The sequence below is a fragment of the Lithobates pipiens genome, unplaced genomic scaffold (genome assembly GCF_037356315.1).
Source record: "Lithobates pipiens isolate NorthernLeopardFrog02 unplaced genomic scaffold, aLitPip1_a1.2 Scaffold_23, whole genome shotgun sequence".
NCBI lineage: Eukaryota > Metazoa > Chordata > Amphibia > Anura > Ranidae > Lithobates > Lithobates pipiens.
In genome coordinates this window covers 281,052,699-281,073,286 of record NW_027507785.1, presented here as the reverse complement: position 1 = coordinate 281,073,286, position 20,588 = coordinate 281,052,699, and the positions used below count along the sequence as shown (strand labels likewise).

Genomic DNA, 20,588 nt, shown 5'->3' with positions numbered 1-20,588 from the left:
AAATTGAAATATCCAAAAGCGAGGGCTGGAGAGGTGGTATTTAGTTTAAGACCAACTCTCAAAATTGGGTGTTACTCCGCTTTAGGCTGGGTTCACACTGCTGCGGGGGGAGATCCGGATGTGATTCGCACAGCAAATCACATCCGATCTCCGTAGCACTGCGAGTTCAGCCATACAGATAGTATGGCTGAACTCGCAGCTGTCCCGCAGCAAACTCGCACAGGACCCTTTTTTGGGTCCGCAACGGAATCGGATCGCATGGGGGTTCACACCATGCGATCCGATTCCTGTGCGAGTCGGCAGATCGCACTGCGATATGCCGACGGATCTGGGGGTGTCATTAACATAACATTGACACCCCCAGCCGTCCGCATAGGGCAGTGTGAACTGCCGGCGGGAGGTGAGCGATGCGGGAAAACGCCGCGGATTCGCGGCGTTCCCGCATCGCAATAGTGTGAACCTAGCCTAAAAGTGGTTTTTAGCGTGATTTTAAATGTAGTCTTTTACCTTTTGCAAAGACAAACTTTTCAACATGAAATGTCTTGCAGGTAATTTTTTCAGTAGGCGAAAGAATGGTAAAATTATCCATTGTGTATTATAAGAATAATTATATCATTTTAATTTTCCTCCACAGAAAATTGAAAATCTCAAGGATACAACATGTGTAAGTTTATTTACTTCATCTCTGTGGGAAAGGACAATCTGTTTCTTTGAATAAATGGGCTGTGTGGATACTATTAATTACTAGGCACTTAAAGCCAGTCTGTGTTTACAATTATGCTATGGATGAATATGCCTTGTACTCTAAATTACGTGACGAAAATCACAAATTTTGCTCTTGGATTTGGCGAAGGCTGAGCCTCTCTGCCTTTTGAGAATGATTATGTTCGTAAAATATACCTAGAGGGGGAATTATACTAGGATAGCAAAAGATTACATCTCCCTAAAATCTTCTGCCAGGTATATTCTGAACTACAGCTAGACTGGAGGCATGGAACCATTTGTTCCTTTCCATCATCAGAAAGGCGAATCTCAATAAAATGAAAATTTGTGTACTAATAAAACCAGTATGTGTGTACTTCTTTAAGAACTTACCAGTCTGAATACCCCCCCCCAAATAGACAATGCTCAATGTGTTTTTGTTGGGTAATTTGATCTCTAGACCTAGCCTTGTTACAACAGCTCTGGCTACAGGACAGTCTTGCATTGCCTGACTTATGTTGCAGTGACTCTCGAGGTAGCACAACTTGGGTCCTTTAAGGCCCTCCAACGTCTGCTTTTTAGAGGGCCTGGAGCTTCTTAAAGCGGAGTTCCATCCAAAGGTGAAAGTTCCACTTTAAGGACTCCTCACCCCCTTACATACCACATTTGGCATATCATTTTTTGGGTGGGGGGAGTGGGTGCTTTGTTTTCACAGGTACCCAGCTCCCACTTCTGCTCGGGCTGCCTGGGTGACTCAAGCGGAAGATCTCCTCTCCCTGCAATATTCTGGGACACGTCACAAGTCCCAGAAGATTACCTGGCCATTGAGGAGGCACAGTGCGACTTGTACCTGGTTGTGAAGCCACAAGCTGTCACAGCCGGATGCCCACACTTGTGATGCCGGCATTGGGGAGAGGGAGAGAACCGAGGGTTCGAGTGACCACATCGTTGGATTGTGGAACTCCGCTTTAAGCACTTGCTTTATTCAGGAGTCAACTAAAACCTCATGATCCTATTTTATACCCGACTCTATTTCTCTAGGTATCAAGGTGTATAAAAACCTTGGAACATATAGTTGACCTTTTCACTCTTCAGTAGAAATTTTCCCTGCTCAACAATTATTTAGATGGCTACAGATGTCTGTCTGTCAGACAGAATTTGGCTGAAGTCAAATCATGGTGCAGGCCTTTTTTAGAGGTTATGCTGCAAGACCCCGACTTGTTTACTATTACTACCCACTATTTATGCAGGACTGTAGCAGCTAAAGCTGAACTCCAGAGGAGGGTAACCTTGCACTGCAAAGGGTTAAATGCTCATTTATACCTAGGGAACCATTAAAGGCAGTTTTACCTACCTGATTTCCCATTCTTGCAGTCTCCCTGCAGGCTGCTAGACTGATCCCTGCAGTCTCTTCTCTGCATTTGGCAGCTGGATACCGTCACGTTGTCATCAAATACAATCTGGGGCTCATATCCCTGCACTGGATGTGAGGGCACTGAGGGACAGTCCACTGCTGGAATGTAGTGGCGAGTGCCAGCTGCTGAATGAAGAGGAAATCGAAAATTAAATGTACTTTTCCCAGGCACCTAGACCTAAACAAGCCTTTAACCCTTGCAGTGTGGGGGCAGCCCCACTGCAAGAGAGGGTTTTCCTCTTTCTCTTAAAGCATAAGCTCCGCTTTGATAACATGTTACATGCTATACTCATATTCAGGGTGTACCAGTTAGCATGTTACTAAAGCACTTGGCCACTGTCACAATGAAGGTTTGGGTTGGGGTGCCGACAGGTGCTTTAGTAACATCCTCCCCTGCACCTGCTGTCACAATTCAAAAACTGCATGGCTGTGTGGGGCTCCACCCATACAGCCGCACCATTCATTGAGTCTGCCACCCCATGTTGATGGGAACAAGGGCCTTTTCCCCACAACCTTGGCCGGTTGTTGTGTGGGTCTGCAGGCAGGGGGGTTGTCGGAATCTGGAAGCCCTATTTAAGAAGGGGGCCCCCAGGTCCCAGCCCCCACCTATGTGAATGAGCACAGAGACCGTTTTTGACAATTCCTTTATTTAAAAAAACAATGTCCCTCGATGTAGATCCATCATCAATCACGATGCCCGCCGACCTGAAAGGGAAAAAAAGCTCCGCTCTCGCCGAAGGCACCCGTCATCTGCCTACTGTGCTGTCTGACAGTCCTCAAATGGCTAAGGGGTGGGTTGACCATCGATGTCATCTGGTGGCACTGCCTCCTTGTGATGTCATAGACTCAGCAGGCATCCGGTGATAACGTCACAAGGTGGCGGGGCCAACCAGGTGATGTTGCTGAGTGGTCCTGCCCCTTAGCTATTTTAGACCAAGCGGAGGACAGGAGCAGAGACAGTCAAAAACTGGCTTTTTTTAAATTTCTTTGACACATTTTTTTGGTGAATTCACATAGGTGGGTGGAATCTGGGTGCCCTTTTGTTAAAGGTGGCTTCCAGATTCTGATAAACACCGCCCATCGACATGGGGGCAAGGTGCTTTGGGGTGAAGGGAAGGTAATCAGCCCAGCATTTGCATCTGAACCGCAGCGCTCAGAAAACACACAGGACTCTTTTTAGAATCGTAACAAATTCGCACTGCAGCTGCACCGCATATATGGGAACCGGCTCCATAGAAAACCTGTTTGATTCACATGCCATGCGAATCAAACGCCTTTCAAAACTCATCCAATTCACATATGTGAACGGAACCTAAAGCTAACAAAAACCTTTAAACGCAGACCTTTACAATAAAGTAAGTATTTAAAAAACCTGAAAAGTCAAACTGAGCAGCTATGAAAAAGAAAAATGCATATGTAGTGGTTACCATGGGTGAAAATAGATCCAGGAATATGGGCGACAAAAGTTACAGTATATGCATATCTTAACTTTTCTGCACAAGGTCAACTTGAGACCTACCTTTCCCGACTCGTGGATCTCCCTAATATTTCTTTAATGTAATGAGCAGTCTCATTGACAAGAGACAGGCCTAGATGATAGGCTATAGTCATTCAGCTGCAAAGGTTTGAGATTGTTTTTTTTTTTTTTTGTTTTTTTTTGTAAGTTTGTTTAATATACAACAATCAGAGTAGGCTAAATAAGTGTGGCTGGCAATTGTCATAGATTTTATATTTTCATTAATATTATTTTTTACAGAGTATGGTAGAGTCCATCAAGCACTGCATTGTGTTGCTGCAGATTGCCAAGGTAAGTCATGTTTACCTTCTACCATATTCTAAAATAAAATCACTAATAGGGTAGCAATCTGTTGTACACCTTGTAATGCGTGTAGGGAGAGGCCCTGATCAATGGTGTTAATATTTATGGGTTAGTGGGGAAAATATGATGTCAATTAAGAACAGTCTAGTTAAATACCTTTTTGAGTGTATCTGAAACATTGTGCTATTAATTGTGAGTATTAGCGATAGTCTGATAGTAATCCATGAAGGTGTCATAACTTTTTTTATTTTTTTTCTGAATTTGCTCTGAAATTTTTTGGTGGTCATTTCAGGTGCGAATTACGATCATCTGAGTTTATTTATTTATTTTTGAAGTTTTTTTCCTGCAGTACAGGCTATCTTCAAAAAGTAATCTGAAAGATTATTTGTGATGAATAACTGTATATGAAAAAAGTCCCTACATGTCACAAGGTTGAGAGAAATAAATCCATGGACAATAGCAGCTGTGGTTGACATCACAAGGGTGGAAGCAGCTTTGTTGTATTTTTACGTAAAATTAGCATTGCACTGTCACCAACTGTAAATCAATTTTTTCAAGTCTAAGGGGTTGTTGATGATGATTAATGGGATGAACATTGTCCTCCTCCTGTTTTTGTCCCATCAGCTTTAATGGTAAATAATTGTGTTTACTTCTGACTCTTTGAAAACATGTCTACCCATTCCTACAACACCATAATAAAGGTGCCACCTTCTTGTAGCTGGGCCTCCCAAAATATTTTATTCTATAGCTTTCAGCATCCATCTCAAGAGCATGGCCATCATCTTTTGATTTGTAGTGCTTAATGGCTTGTGATATTTTGGTAGGGATCTCTCCACTCGGGTCCCAGCATGACCTTTAGCTTGTCAGAAACCATGTAAAGCTCAAATGAGTTCCAGATGGTTTAATCCGTTTATAACCAAGAAAGGTCTTTTGCGCATGAGATGAAAGGTTTATAAGAAGTGCAAGACAGTTCCCCGCCATGTCATTTTGCTAATAATGACAAATTTTGTTAAAATACGCTTCTGACAATTGTGACGTATTTTGTGAAAATCCTCTTCTGGGTACACACTGGTTCACATGATAAAAAATAAAATAAAAAATTGTGTGTTCGTTTGCTGTGTGCAATTGAAAACTTTTTTTATTTTTATTTTATTTTATTTTTTTACAAGTGTCCTGCATACTTTAACCTGCTGTAGAAAATAAAGTGTGGTGCTTTTCATAGGCCCCATTCACACCCCATAGCTCGAAGCTCCAAGACGCTGGAGAAAATGTGAAGTTATTCTCTAATGCCTGAGACTGAGACACACCTCAGTGTTTTGACCCGCAGGCAGATTTGCCACAGTTCTGCCTGTGATTTTCAAAGCACCGAGGTGTGAATGACAAATCTTGTAATGCACATTTGAAATGCCATTCATTTGAGTGGCACCTTAGATCATGGTGTGGTTCTGCCGCAATTGTCACACGATAGATCGCAGCAACCCACATCCCGTGAAGCTTGTCGCCGAAAAAAAAAAGTTCAGATTGCAGCACAATTTATCACCCAACAATCATGGCAGGGCCGCACTGCAATTTTAAGTGCTACTCAAATGAATGCCATCTTAAATGTGTGCAATTTGTCATTCACACCTCTGTGCATTGAAATTGCGGGCAGAACCATGGCAAATCACGTGATTCAAAACGCTGAGGTGTGAATGCAGTCTGAAGCTTAAAGTTCTGGAGCTTTTTTGTAGCTCGATTCGGGCAGATTGGTGCGTTTTTTATTTATTTATTTTTATTTTTTTGTAACCTAGAAATGCATGGAAACACTTGATTTAAGCATTTTTGAGCATTTTAATGCTGAAATGCAAGCATTAAATGAAAATATATATAACAAATAATAAATAATTAAATGCATAAAATAGAATAAATAATAAAAACAAATAAAAAAACTTAACCCCAACCCTTAACCCTAATATTAACCCCTAACCCTGATGTTAAACCTTAGCACTTATATTAACCCCTGATCCTATTTCTAAATGCTAACCCTAATATTAACCCCTAACCTAACTAAATCAATAATAAACGCCTAACCTTTTAAACCCAAACTCATTACAAAAAAGTCAAATACACAATAAAAAAAAAAAGCTGAAAAACATGCCAATGAAAATCTTTAAAAACACTGTACACAAACACTGAAAAACACGCATACAAACAGTAAACCCCCCCCCCCCCCCAAAAAAACGCTCAAAAATGCAACGCTTTGGGTTGAATGCAACCTTATGGTTTCTATATCTTGCTAAAGATTATATGAAATCCCTTGAAAATGTTGCCATCAGGTGCAGCTGATTTTGAATGTTTGCTACTGGCCGGCGGCATCAAAAAATTGCATATGAACTCGCTTTCATTTCCTCATATTCCCGTGTATATGGGTGACTAGAAATGGCACGAATGCACCCAATCTAATCGAAGGTCCTTGTTGCAAATCTTTTTTTTCTGATAAGTGAAATCTCACATGCCAATCACGGTGTCTCCAAGTGTGGTCTTGATCCTGTTCTGAAGTATGAGAGCGCCAGCACTGGGTAATTGATAGAGGTAACTGTAATGAGAGCAGGACTTAGCAAAGCTTCCCTTCACGCTCTCTAGAAATATACTGTGATCCTTCAGAGAAATAGACTTGCTCAAGGAAGCCACAGACCTCTCATTAGTACCGGCACACCAAACTCTACAAAGAGGAAAAAGGCAGATTGTTCAGTCATTTTCTAGTCTGCTAGAGTGGGCCAGCATTATCGCTCATCTGACATGGCATTTATTGCAGAGCATTGTGACTTTTTATAAAGTGTGCTTGTTAAGGAAGTTTGGATTACATTATGGTGTTCAGTTCTCTATGGAAGACACAGGATTTCCCGTTTTTTGCCCTCACGTGTTCGGAGCGGATTGTAACCTTCCACACACTAATTAATGTAGAATTATTTGTCTTCCTGTTGCTTCTGTGTTGTCGAGAAATTGGCTACCCGCTGACTTTATGAACAATGTTCTACTTAATGTCTGTGATCGTGTTTATTTCTACCACTCATTAATTATGTTTAGGCAATGGTGGGGGTTGTCTCGCACGTGTTTCATTAAGATCGGACCTGTGATCCAGCAGAATGTTATATACCTCCATCTTCCTCCTGCAGCACCCCTCCGCTGTCTTTTAGTCTTTATTATACAGCTATGTAAGCTCATTACTGCTTCACCAGGGTTCCAAAATGGTTCTGTTCTTTCAGGACCTAATGTTCTCTACCCGTTTTTAATTGCACAAAGGATTAGCCTTTTTTTTTTTTTGGTAAATAAATTAAATTCTAAGAGCACATTTGTGACTAATATAATTAACCATTATGATGGACCTTTACCTGCTTTTGGTCTGCACACCTAAAATAAGAACTCCTTTCTTTGAAGCAGACGCCTTCAGTTAAAGGAAGCCTGTACCAAAATATACAAAAACAAGCAAAAGAGAGCACATTAGTGTAATATAGTTTTATTGACACACACTATAAAAGCTCTAAACAGTTACACTCACATTTTGATGTATATAACTAGGCATGTGATTCTGTTGGTTACCCTCTCCTGGACTGTAGCCACCGACACAGGCTCTTTATCAAGTGGACTTGATAAAGGAGGCCACGCCTATGAAACGTGTCATCATGGCAACCTAACGTGGTGACGTACTGCTCTGGTCTCCTTCACCTATCCCAAGTGCTTTGGTTCTCCATGCCGATGCGCGGCGCTGGCTGGTCTGGGCACAAGCACAGTTCACCATGCACACCAGAGCCCTGGTCGGGCAGCTTGTGATCTGTCATCCGGCTCCAGGATGGTTGGATGTCCCTTGGCACATCTTGCAGTGACGATCCAGGAAGCAGGAACCAATGGAATTACATGCCTGTTTATATACTTAGAAATGTGAGTGCAACTGTTTAGAACTTTTTATTGTGTGTTTCAGTAAAACTATATTGCACTAGGGTGGACGTGCGCTCTTACCTTTTTTCCTTGTTTTTGTGTAAATTATTTTCCACTGCCCAAGTGGATCAATTTGAGAGCTGCAACTCTGTAGTAATAGAAGATTGCCACACAATAAGATTACCAGCCTGACCAGAGGGCATTTTGAACAGCGCATGAACTGGTGATCTGTTGCTTTTGCACCAAAATATAAGCTGCTATTGCTGACATCTGTCTTTGGGCCCTCATAATCAACGTTTCTCAGCACAATGCCTAATGCTAAGGATGCATTCATAAGTCTCCTACTATAGAAATAGCAGCCTGTACTTGCAAGCTGCTAGTTGTGTGATTGCATCATATGCAGGCTGCACTGTTTGAATGGTTGAGCCATGATGATGTCACTCCCACGCATGCATGCGGGAGCCACGGCACATCTCTCTCAATAGACGGCACTCCGTCCATTGAGCGCACAGTGCACATGCGTCAATGACATCACCAGCACTGCTAAAGTAAAATGTGGTAAGCCTTATTAGAGGCTTACCTGTAAGTAAAAATTAAGAAAAAGGCCTTTTACTACCGCTTTAATTACTTTAAGCTGTTTTACCGTTGTACTCAAAAGCGAACATTTGTTCTATTGCAACTTACAAATTCTTAGATGTGGGGGCAAAATTGGTTTTCTTTTTAGGCTTTCTGTCTAATTTCATCTGATGATCCAGCTAGGAAGCCTGTTTTCAAAAGTACAAGCTGTCTTACAGTTATAAGGTTAAGACAAACCATTTACCACTGGCAGGGGTGCTTATAATGATCAGCTTTTATTTATTTATGTAAAACCATTAGCCCAAAAAGGAGCTAGCTGGATTAATGGTATTAGCTGGAATTTGGCTTTCAATTTGTAATTGTATTTAGATCTGCTAGTACATCTACCACTCCCCTCCACCAAGACTGACAATGCTGCTGTCTAAAGGTGCTCCCTGTGCTCCTTCATCCTGAGTGGAGGCACTCTAATACAGGAGGTGTGTTACTGGCCAATATATTACATTTTGGTTTTGAGGTTTAATACTACTTTAAGTGTAAATTGTATTTTAATCACAAATGTCATTTGTTTTTAAAGTGTAAATTCACGAAATGTGTAAGGTGAACTTACACCGGAACCCCTCCTCATCCCCCTTGGTCTCGCTGACCTTGAGTCCCGCGATCACCCGCGGTGACACATCGGGTCGCAGCTTTACCGGTCCAAGGATTTGACATCCCTGTGGCTTTCTCTCCTTCTCCAGAGCTGACAGGATGGGCTAGGTGGGTTCTGAGTAGACCGTGTTAACCAATTAGAATGCCTCCTATCTGTACATGTAGAAAGGTACGTTTAGAAGATTAAGCTACTGGGAAGGGAAGATAAGGAATCGGTCCATTGTAAGTTCACTTTACAAATTTCCTGTAAAGGTGAACTTACCCTTTAACTCTGTCCTATTTATTTAGTTAGGCTTATTATGGTTGTATACATTTTCTTTTGTTTATTTGGCCTAGGCACATTGATTTTAAACTTTGGTCACAAAAGGGTTAATACTTTATTAATCATATTTTTCATGTATAAAGGTAATAAGCAAGGTCGAATTGATATCAATCAGCTAACAATATTAAAATTATTTTATATACCGTATATACTCGAGTATAAGCTGAGATTTTCAGCCCCTTTTTTTAGGCTGAAAGTGCCCCCCTCGGCTTATACTCGAGTCACCGCCGTCTGTCTACCCGATCTGCGTGTCGTGCAGACAGACGGCGGCCATTCCACTATTCAAAAGCCACGCCTCCCTGTCTGTGATAGGCGGAACACTCAATTTCCCAGCAGTCAGTGGTCCGCCTATCATGGACATCCGCTCATCCTCATACTACGGGCGATGATGAGAGGATGTCCGTGATAGGCGGAACACAGACTGCTGGGAAATTGAGTGTTCCGCCTATCACAGACGGAGGCGCGGCTTTTGAACAGTGGAATGGCCGCCGTCTGTCACAGACGAGAAGAGGTGCGGCGATCCTGGCATGGCCGCCGTATGTGCAGAAGGACACAGGGCGGATGGACGGACACACAGGGATGGACGGACACACAGGGATGGACAGGCATGTCTCACCCTCGGCTTATACACGAGTCAATAAGTTTTCCCATTTTTTTTGTGGTAAATTGGGGGCCTCGGCTTATATTCGGATCGACCTATACTCGAGTATATACGGTATTATAACAATATATAAAATTGTCGTAAAGGATGACATGTAACGGGACTCAAGAAAATAAAAGCAAATAATGTGAAAGGACATTCAATGGGACAATGCAGAAGCAAATGGAAGCAAAATATTTGATTCTAGCTGATATAGTCTAGGTTGGAATTTTTTATTTTTTCCATAGACCAAGATGTACATGCCTTTTCTTCAACTCAGCAGGTTGAATGTTAATTTTATTAATACTCATTTATACAGTATATAACGCCAACTGACTTTAAGTGATCTCTGGAAATCGCTGTAGTCATTGGTATCGGTCCCTGACAAAGTGGAGTTATAATATAACATTTTGAAATCTTGTTCTGCTTGAATTGCAATTTCTGCACTGCTTGTTTGTCATTGCATGGCGATGCATATTATTTCTCTCACCAATGTGCATTCTTCTGGTGTTCAATTTATATGTATTTATCAGCCGTCTGGTAACTGCTTGAGCACCAGCTGTATAAAAAATCAGTAATCTAAATCGTATGATCCTTCACTGAACAGCGGCCTGACAATAGCCTTGGTTTTCTGTAGCGGCAGCAGTACTTCGTTTTCCTGTAAGGCTCCTTTCACATGGGCTGTCCAATCAGCATCACCTGTTTCATTTTAGGCGGACCTGATCGGACCCTTCAGTCTCTTCTATGGAGTGACGAATGCCAGCGGACACATGTCCATTGACACCCGCCACCATCCAATCCAGTCTGCCAAAAACGGACAGAGGTGGTCCTATTCCCCATCCATCCATCCGGCGGATTGGATTGAATGGCATCAGATGGAAACAGACAGGCGGTTAGTTTCCATTCAATTGCTCCATAGAGAAGCTCCTGGCCCCTCGCTCCTATCGAGTGCCCCCATAGCCAGCAGCTTCCTATGGGGGCACTGGAGCCGAGTCACAGCTCCGTGTGTCCATTCAGACGCGGTGTCATGTCACATTCGGTTACCCATCACATGATACCTGCTGGAGTGCGCATGTGCGACGCCGCCATATGTGTTCCACCACAGGGCCCCTCGTGAACTCGCTTCACTCGCCGCACTTCACTCGCCACGCTTCGGGCATGGCCTCGCTTCACTCGGCATAATTATAGTCTAGCTCTGTGTCCACTTGGATGTGGGGCTTGAATCTGGACTCGGGTGGAACGCATATGGCGGCGTCACACATGCACAGTTCAGTGGGTAGCCAAATGTGACGTAACAAAACAATGGAGCTCCGACCCAACCCCGTCCCCTCTCTGCCCTGATTGGCTGATTGACTTTGACAGCCGTGGGAGCCAATGTCGTCTCTGCTGTGTCTCAGCCAATCAGGAGGAGTGTCCTGGAAAGCTTAGACATTCGTGGACGTTGCTGGAGAGAGATGGGGCTCAGGTAATGTAATTAGGGTAGCTTCTACGCACAGAAGGATTTTTATTTTAATACATAAAATGCATTAAGATAAAAAAACTTCTGCCTTTATAACTCCTTTAAACCTAAAACTAAATGGAATTATATTACCAATTGTTCATTGTGGTGGCTGCATCAGTTTTTTCTTTTTGGTTTTTCTCCCTCTGTATTCACCTGGTGATCTGCCCAGTAACACACCTCCTGTATTGTGAGATAACTGGGTGAATGAGCACAGGAGACACAGCAGACAGCAGCATTGCCTGTCTGGGGGGAGGATAGTGTTACATGTAGTAGCAGATTTAGATGCGCTAACAATTTGAAGCCAAACTTCAGCTAACACTTTAAAAGCAGTTACAGCAAATTGTTTTTTGCCTTTTTGAGATAAAGGTATTGCATGAATAAATAAAAGCTGATCATTGTAAGTACCCCTGCCAGTGTTTTTTTTTTTCATCCATGTAAACTCATACATTCTGCTGGAAAGCTTGTGCTTTTGAAAAGACTTACTGGCTGGATCACTAAATAAAAATAGAAGAAAGAAAGCCATAAAAGGAAACAAATCCATAACTCGCCATCTGTGGGGGAGACCTTGCTACTGGAGTCAGGGATTCAACTCACTAATGTTCACCTGTAACTGAAGTTTTGTTGTAGTATCTGGTTTTCTATTTTAATTACCTGTCAGCAGGTCAGTTACTGTATTTTACAATATAGATCTACATATAAAGCAGCCATAAATTGCATGCAGAGCTAGAGATGCATGTTGCCGCTAAGTAAAAAAAAAAGTGCCAAAACCGCAGGTGATTTTACTGTGCTTAGGGCTGGTTCACATCACAAAAATGCACTCCAGACCCATTCCAGATGCATCTTTGCATGCCTTTGAAGCGTACCGGTGCAATTTTGATTGGTTTGCAGATGCATTCCAGATTTTATTATTTTTTTTTTTTTTTCTTCTTCACTGTACTGGGGTCTGGTGCATTGTTGATGGGTTCCAGTGTGTTTTTGATGCTCTTTACCACGTTCCAGTGCAGGAAAAATGCAGCATGTTTATTTTTACTGGAACTGATTGCACTGATGTGAACCATGCCATTGGAAACCGTATAACCTACTTTCCATGCATTTTTCATGCAGTAAAAAAAACGCACTGGACTGCACATGGTGTGAACTGGCCCTTATGATTGGTTTTTCGTAGGTCATGTCACCCAAAACTACTATTGTCGGTTTTGGTTTTCGGCCAAGTGCATCCTGCTTTTTCGGCTTCTACACAAAGCCATAGTGAATTGTTTTTCTTTGTGGAACACTGTCCTTTTCTTCACTCCCAAGGTCCTCTTCTTGTCTATGTGGTTGAAGTAATGCCCGTTTTTGGGCTTTAGCAATCTGACAGTATATGGTTGATTCACTATAAATTTTAGAGTGTCTATTTACATACATAGGATTACGTTTACATGGTTCTGTCTTTTTATGGTTAGATTGGGGAAGAGCCGTATGTCAGCAGCTCCAGACTGAAGCTGGCCAAGCTATTTTAAGAGATAAAGTAATTAACTAAGATAGATTTTTCCAGCTAGATGATATTGATTCCCTTCAAGACAAACTAATATTCCAGCAAACTCTCTAAATTTGACATTTGCAGGATGAGATGAATGATTTGTATAGTAGTATAACTAAAGGCAATTTTTCTTTTTTTTGTGTTGGATAGAGTAGAAATGGATTAGAACACCTGCCAGTTGTTGCTGTCTGTGCCCCCGGTAGGAAGATTCACCCTCTATTTGTCCTATTTACCATTATCATTGAAAGCGAAAGGAAAAGAAATCCCAAATTTAGAGTTGTCCCCAGAAAAGAGAAATCTTCCAATGAAGACACTAGTTCTGGTGACCTGTGGGGCCCCAATATATTCCCTTAAAGAGGATCTGCACCTTTAAAAAAAATATTAAAAGCCAGCAGCTAGAAATATTGCAGCTGCTGACTTTTAATGAATTGACACTTACCTGTCCCAGGGTCCAGCGATGTCGGCAATCGCTCGTCTCTCCGCTGCCCCCCGCCGCCATCCTCTGACAGGGAATCGGGAAGTGAAGCATTGCGGCTTCACTGTCCGGTTCTCTACTGCGCATGCGCGAGTCGCGCTGCGCGTCTCCACTGGTCCTTGCTGTGTCCTGGGAACTGTGTGTTTCCCAGAACACAACGGGGGGGGGGGGGGGCGGCATCTGCGGCTAGCTGCGGCTAGCTTGTCCCGAAAGTGGGTGCAGATACCTGGATTATTCAGGTATCTGCACCCCCCCTCCCCCCTGAAAGGTGCCAATTGTGGCACCAGAGGGGGGAGGAATCAGATGAGCAGAACTTCCACTTCAGGGTGGGTCCATTTTAATTTACAGGGATTTCCTCTCCTCTCACTTCCTGTTATGTTTATGGGACAGGATGTGAAGGGAATTCTCCCCAATGGGACACAAAAATTAACCTTACATTCTATCCAAAATGCCAAAATGGGGGGGGGGGGGAGCAACATTTACTACAAGGCTTATAGAACATTTGGAAAGCTTTCAGCTAGGTGCCTTGTTAAAACCTTTTTAAAAGGACCATTCAGGTCCAGTTTTGGGAGGCTATACATGGATCTTGCTGGGAATGCCAACAGTCACTTTAAAGTGGAACTTAAAGGATAAGTTCACTTTCTTTTTTTTTTTTTTTTGCATCATTTTTTTGCAGGTGAAAAAAAAAATTTGCATTTACGCTTAGCTATCGTCTTTGCAATGCCTGGAAACTGGTGCCATGCAGGCTATCGGTGTGAGCTGTCTGCCCTGTACATCATACGGGCATGCAGTTTTACACTGACAGGAAGAATCGATGAACTACTTGTAGTTGATTCATTCTCGGAACGCTTTTCAAAAAGTGACAGCTGGTATGGAGAACTTCTTTGCGTTCTGTCACACACAGGCCTTGGTTCGCCAAGCCGCTGTGAGAACATGTTGCCTAAAAATGGATAGAACATATATAACGTGCCCCCGAAGGTGAACTTCTCCTTTTTAACCCTGATTTTAAGCGGGAATGATTTTATTTTTTTCCAGAAGAAACCTATTGCGTCCCTTCTGCAGAAAAGGCTTTTTACCTTTCTCTATGCAAGATGCGTTGGCATGTATACAGAGCTGCCTCTACCCAGCAACATGTGCCAAGAGGAATGAATTCCTGTGCGCATCCGCAGGAGTTGAGTCATCCTGGACTGGCCACTTAAAGGAGAATTACAGCCAAAACTTGTTTAGCTGCACTTCTCCTGTGGATTGTTCTGTACTCCTGTTTTCAGCAGACAGCGGGCTGAAGCCCACTATTGGCTGATGTCGGAGCAGGTCCAGGCTCGGGAAAGAATGCGACTGGCACCCAGTTCGCAAGCTGCTGAGGGCCTGAGCTTGACGTTCCCTCCACAGCTCGGTGGTCATGTCAGCATGCGGGGGCCAGAGTAGAGAGCTGGTGACTGACTGTCAGAAGCTCTCTGCTCAGGGAGCTATGAGAACCAAGTGATCGGCGGTGTTTGATCGCTTGGTTCTCAGTGTTGGGGGGGCAGTTGACAATGCAGCATAGCACCGATTCTGTGTCCACCTAGGTAAGTAACAAAAAGACAAACCCCATACTTCTTTTACAATGACCCCAAACTTGGAAGGAGCCAGGGAGAAGATATTGACGCCAGCGATGGAGCTTGTGGGATGGGGAGGGGTGAGCATCAAAGCGTTTAGATCCGCTTTAAAAAGAAAAAAAATCTGCTAGTGGGATTTAGTCGGCATTAGTGAGCTGCAGCACTACGGGATATTTTCTGAAAATCTGCTGAAGCAGCTTGTTTAAATTGACAGTCTGCATTCCCATTTAAGATATGTTTAACATCTCCAAATGAAGTTTGCTTGAAAGGCTTTAACAAACCTGTCTAATGTTTGCTGAATGCTTCGCAGTGACTTTCTAAAAGCTAGCTGTATACACGCTGCTCTTTTCACGTTCTGTAGCACATATGCAGGAACCCTGTATTAATGTAGCATGTAGGCTGCCATTGCTGGCCTTTTCTTCTGGAAATGCTAGATGCTTTGCTGTCATATTTAAATGATGCATTTTATCACTTCTGAGTCACAAACCTGGAACAAGTAGATCCCCAGGATAAGGAAATATTGTCTAAATACAAGAGTCATGTATATTCTTCCTTGAATCTTTGTGTGCTGTGGGTATTTCTTCCAGATCTGTGCACTAATCCAAAGTAAAACTTTTTGTGTAGGAGTTTCTCGTATTAAAGACCACTCACTTCTGCTCACTCTTTGTGCAGGGTGACTGGTCTTGTCCCCGCCCCCTCATGTTGTTTTCTACAGGCAGCCTGTAGTAGGTGGAGCCTACTGGGCCGCTCCCATAGCTCTGCTCTCTGCACAGGCTAGGTGCAGCACAGTGATGATGTCACAGCTGCTTTTACAAGGTAATATCTGTGTTTATAAAGCCAATTGGGTGCACAAAGTTGATTCATATGCTGTGTGGCTCTGTAGGAAATTATTATATTGAATTACATTTTTTGTTTCTGGAGTTCAGCTTGAAAGAGTTCTACATTTGTATTCTCTTCCTGATCTACATGCCTTATCCTGGATAGATGACTCAAAGTAGTCAGGCCACTAGAAGTTTCAGGACCAGATAGGAATATAGCATTGTTATTTCTATCAATATTGTTTCCTTTAAAGCCCTTCTGTATGACGCACACTTTCAAATTCATGCCAAAGCACAGAAAATTCTGAAATCTTTTATAAACTAGTATGGAGGAGAAAAAAATAGCCCTTCTCATAGCAAGCAGTTTTCATACCTTGCAGTAAAAAAGATGGACCACCAGAATCTGGATGCTTTTTGAAAACCCCTTTTTTAGTGTTTTTGTATTAGTTTTTTTTTTATAAACAATCCACAATAGTTACTGCGCTGGCAGGTCAGCTGTTATATGTGCCCTAAACTTTTCCTGCATGTTCTCAATGTTAACATTTGTTTTCTTAAGGACCAAACTAACGAGGACAAGCACGCTGATGGACTTCTAGTAAGTTTATACGTAATGTTTCACTTCTTTTTATTCCTACAGAAAGTTCACCTGATCTCAGAAAGATCTGATCTTCTCACCCTTCTTCTAGATCTTGTCACTTCATCTGCTCTCAGAGTAACCATTACCTGCCCATCTTAACATTAACCTGTTTCTATGGAATGTCTTTAATACTGCTTTTGTAGGAGGCAGTCTCTGTCCGGTAGAGTGCAGTAATACGTATTAACCAATCCTAACGCACCCCTTAACGATCTGATTGCATCCTAATGGATCTCTGTGGTTTATTGTACTTTACGTCTCTTACGTTGAGTAATTGTGTTCTTGATTTAGTAATATATTTTCCAATAGCTTAAAGTGTCTTTGTTGTTTCATTGAAAATATTACGGCTGTACAGGGAAAGCTGACGCTCCACTTGGCTCCTTTAGTCATGAAAGTCCAATTTCTGTTCTGTGAGTTCCATGAGCTCGGTCCGTTTTGTATTTTCTGTATTTCTTTCAGCTCCTCCGAGAATTGGTGCCTAAACTTTCACATTCACAAAACCTAACCTAAGTTAGGAGTGCCGTGCCACCATGCATACATGTCTGCGTCAGGGCTTTTGTGAGAAGGCCGGTAGCCATTAGAAGGGCTGCATTGCCCTACAGGCTCCAGGGCTGACCATATGTGTTTTTAGGCCTAGGCAATTTGTCACCTGACCAAATGGCTAGGCATTACACATATGGCAGCCCTTGGAGCAGCATTTTTTACTTCAAAAGGCAAGTAGTTAATTGGCACTAAAAAGATAGAAGAAAAAGAGGGCACACCAGCCTAGTGCATTATGCCAAGTAAAATAATTCTGTGTAAAAAAAAAACAAAAAAAAAAAAACTGCTCGCAAGCATGTGGATAGAAATACGGTAATACAGGCCACTATCCCATGGCTGGTCCTGGGACCAACAATCTCCAGATCGCAGGGGAGACCATGCAGGGGCCCCTGCTGGTTGACTCGTTTCGAAGGTATACCTTCTTCCTCAGAGCCTCTGTATTTAATTGGTTCTGTTGCCATATGCTTTATACTTTCCAGTAAGGGCTTGTTTACTGTTACCTGTTTACCTGTAAAAGACACATTTTTACAGCCCCCAATCACCAAAGGCAGCCTGAGGATAGTGTGTGCATGCCACAACTAGAATTATACCCCCTGTTGCGTTTGGCGGGCAGTAGCACTGCTTACACACTGCAACAGTGTACTGCATGCGGTTGCAGCATGGTGGTGTGAAATTTACAGGGTTACAACATGCTATGAAGAGGTGACTTATTGCCTCCCCACTGCCTGTCGAATGCTTTTGAAAAGCGATTCATCACTAATTGCTTCTCAGAGGTTCTTAGTTAACGTTTCTGTAGAGGTCCAGTCTTGTGGATTTTTTAGTTTATGGGCTCATGCCCATGAACTGGGCTGCATGTTATTTAATGTGGCCATGCACATGCAGGCGTTTATGTGCATATTTCTGCACAGTGTTCAGGGGCATAGAAAAATGCGCCGAAGCTGCATTTGGAGAGGCGCTTATAAGCATAATTTATGTACGTAAACGCTGTATATGTGCGTAATTTACTCTTATGGCTAGAATAAATGAACATTCCAGCCAATAGACTGAGTTTCCGTTCATATGCTTATAAACACGCACAAGTACGTGCATAAATGCGCAAATACGCAGAATATTTGCAACATATCAATGTGCATGAAGCCTGTGTAGAAGCAATGGGTACGTGAGAGAGAATGGGAAGAACTGACAAGTACAAATATCACTAGCCATTGGTCTGTGGCCATGTAGACCATTTAAATATTGGGTTCACATCGTGTTTAACTGTTGCTTGTCACTATTCATCATTGTGTCCTACCCGTGGCAATCATTTTGTAACCCGCAAAGGGAGCGTTAATGTGTGCTCAGGAAATGTAAGCTCAGGAAGAAAACAGACTAAATTGCATTGTGGTCAGGAAAGTTTTGTGACCACACGGAACAGATCTCTTTCAAGACACTGATAGGTATGTACATTTTTATTATGTTTCATTATTTATTTAAATCTGCCTTTTAATCACCAAAATACTTGGTTTTCCTGCCCTTCACAGTATTGTTTCTTTAGATCTGCATGATTTAAATCTTGATTGTGACTAATTCAATTTATATTCTTTCCTTTTCTTCCTTTATTAGCTTGTAATATAAACTGCCTATTCTCTGGGCTCACTCTGGAATTTTTGTAGCTTTAAATAATACTCCGCATGCTCACTCCTCTGATGTAATTGGTGTTTTGTACTCTGTGCATCTGAAGCAGTATGTTTTAATGTACGATAACTTTTTTTTTTTTTTTTTTTTTTGTTTTGTTTTTGGGGCGTCTCAACATTTTCCTCCCAAGAGTAAGGTTCCTGCTTTTTCATACATTTTCCTCCCAAGAGTAAGGTTCCTGCTTTTTCATACATTTTCCTCCCTAGAGTAAGGTTCCTGCTTTTTCATACATTTTCCTCCCTCGAGTAAGGTTCCTGCTTTTTCATGCAGACAAAATAAGCGGCATGTTGGAGGACAATGCACTCTAGAATAAATGCTGGGAACCTGTTGGGGATCATAGCTGATCTTTCTGGGAGGTTTTTTTTTTTCCCCCGCAGAAAAATCTCTGCCCAGTTTTCGGTTTCTAATGCCAATCATGAATATATTCCCATCAGTGTGGAGGTGCTACAGCAACAACCAGCTGGCTAACCGGTGATAAGCGCACAAGAACGCATACATTACCAGCACAGCATGGATCCATTTAAAGGCCAAAAATGTATTAGTGATCATCTGAAGGGTAGGTGCAATGTTTCAGAGTTTCACAGGGCCCCTCCCTCATCATAACATGGCTGGCGAGGGGATCCTGTGCAACTCCGACGTGTTGCATTTACCCTTGATGTGATGAGACTTCTTTAATACATTTTTCAACTGCTAAATGGCTCCATGGTGTCTTGGCAACTCTATTCTGCCAGTACCTTTTAATAGTTCACAAGACCTTTGTCATGTTTTTAGCCACGTTTAACCATTCAGTGGCGTAAAAAATATTTTTCAGGTTCCCTTTGTAGTTTTTTCCTTTTTAATTTAGCATCCCCCCCCCCCCATTTTTTTCCACCCATACATTCTATATCTTGTTTTTAAATTGTGTAGAAATTTGGCATTTTATAATTTCATCATCATTGCAGAATATTGCACTACTGCTGTTTATATGCTGATGCTTGTTTTTGGATGCTGAGCCCTTAATCGGCATGCTGTTTTGTTGGACTGTTAACATGGATTGGCTGACTCCAGTTTTAAAACTGGTCTAGGAATTGCTCCTTCTTTCCAACTCTAGCCATCTTATATGCGAGAGATCAGTCTGTCACTTGATAGCAAATATGTCAGGTGTACAGGTGTAGCATATACTTGACAGGGCTAGTGTTAGGACCAGAATTACAAATATTGAGAATATCACCATAAGGCCTCTAATTTCCTTTGTTTCCTTATAATTGCACAAAAAACAGAAACTTCTGTAAATGTTAAAGTGAAACTCTGGGCAGAAAACATTCTTGACGAATCTCAAACATATGCCCGGTATTAATAACCTGCCTTATTCCTATTATTGCAAACCTCATCGTTGTGCACAGTGCGATCATCATGGCAATGCTGCTCACCCTTTTGATGAGTGACTATAGAGAAAATGGATGCTGAAGCTCTGCTCCCTTAGCCTGTAACAGGACAGTAATGGAGTTCAGCACATTGATGAGATCATCCGTGTGTCCTCCATGCTTATAAGTATGGTCAAGAAAGAAGACAGACGAGCACTCTGCAAAACATTAGAACCACGATTGGTCCAGCTTTCTGGCCCTTCTCCCTCCCAATCTGAAGACATTACAGGAGCCCAATATATAGACAGATTGTGATAGTAATGCTAGCTGCATGTAAAATCAAATTTAATCAAAGCATGACTTGATGAAATTGTGTTTTTTAAATATTTTCTTGGATCTTCACCTTCATTTCTAATACGTTTAAGAAGTTAAGTTGAAGGCCATGCCTGAACA

The 20,588-nt window shown here is 42.2% G+C and overlaps 1 protein-coding gene across 7 annotated transcripts in view; it reads left to right on the top strand.

The window, feature by feature from the left end:
* OSBPL9 (oxysterol binding protein like 9) overlaps nt 1-20,588 on the top strand; it is a 220,780-nt gene that overhangs the window by 146,585 nt on the left and 53,607 nt on the right. For 6 of the 7 annotated variants that reach the window (XM_077450242.1, XM_077450244.1, XM_077450248.1 and 3 more), the window contains 3 exons: nt 635-664; nt 3,873-3,923; nt 16,501-16,539. In XM_077450242.1, the coding sequence (XP_077306368.1) occupies nt 635-664; nt 3,873-3,923; nt 16,501-16,539 (120 nt within the window). The remainder of the gene's footprint in view (nt 1-634; nt 665-3,872; nt 3,924-16,500; nt 16,540-20,588) is intronic. The other variant, XM_077450243.1, reaches the window with a different exon arrangement.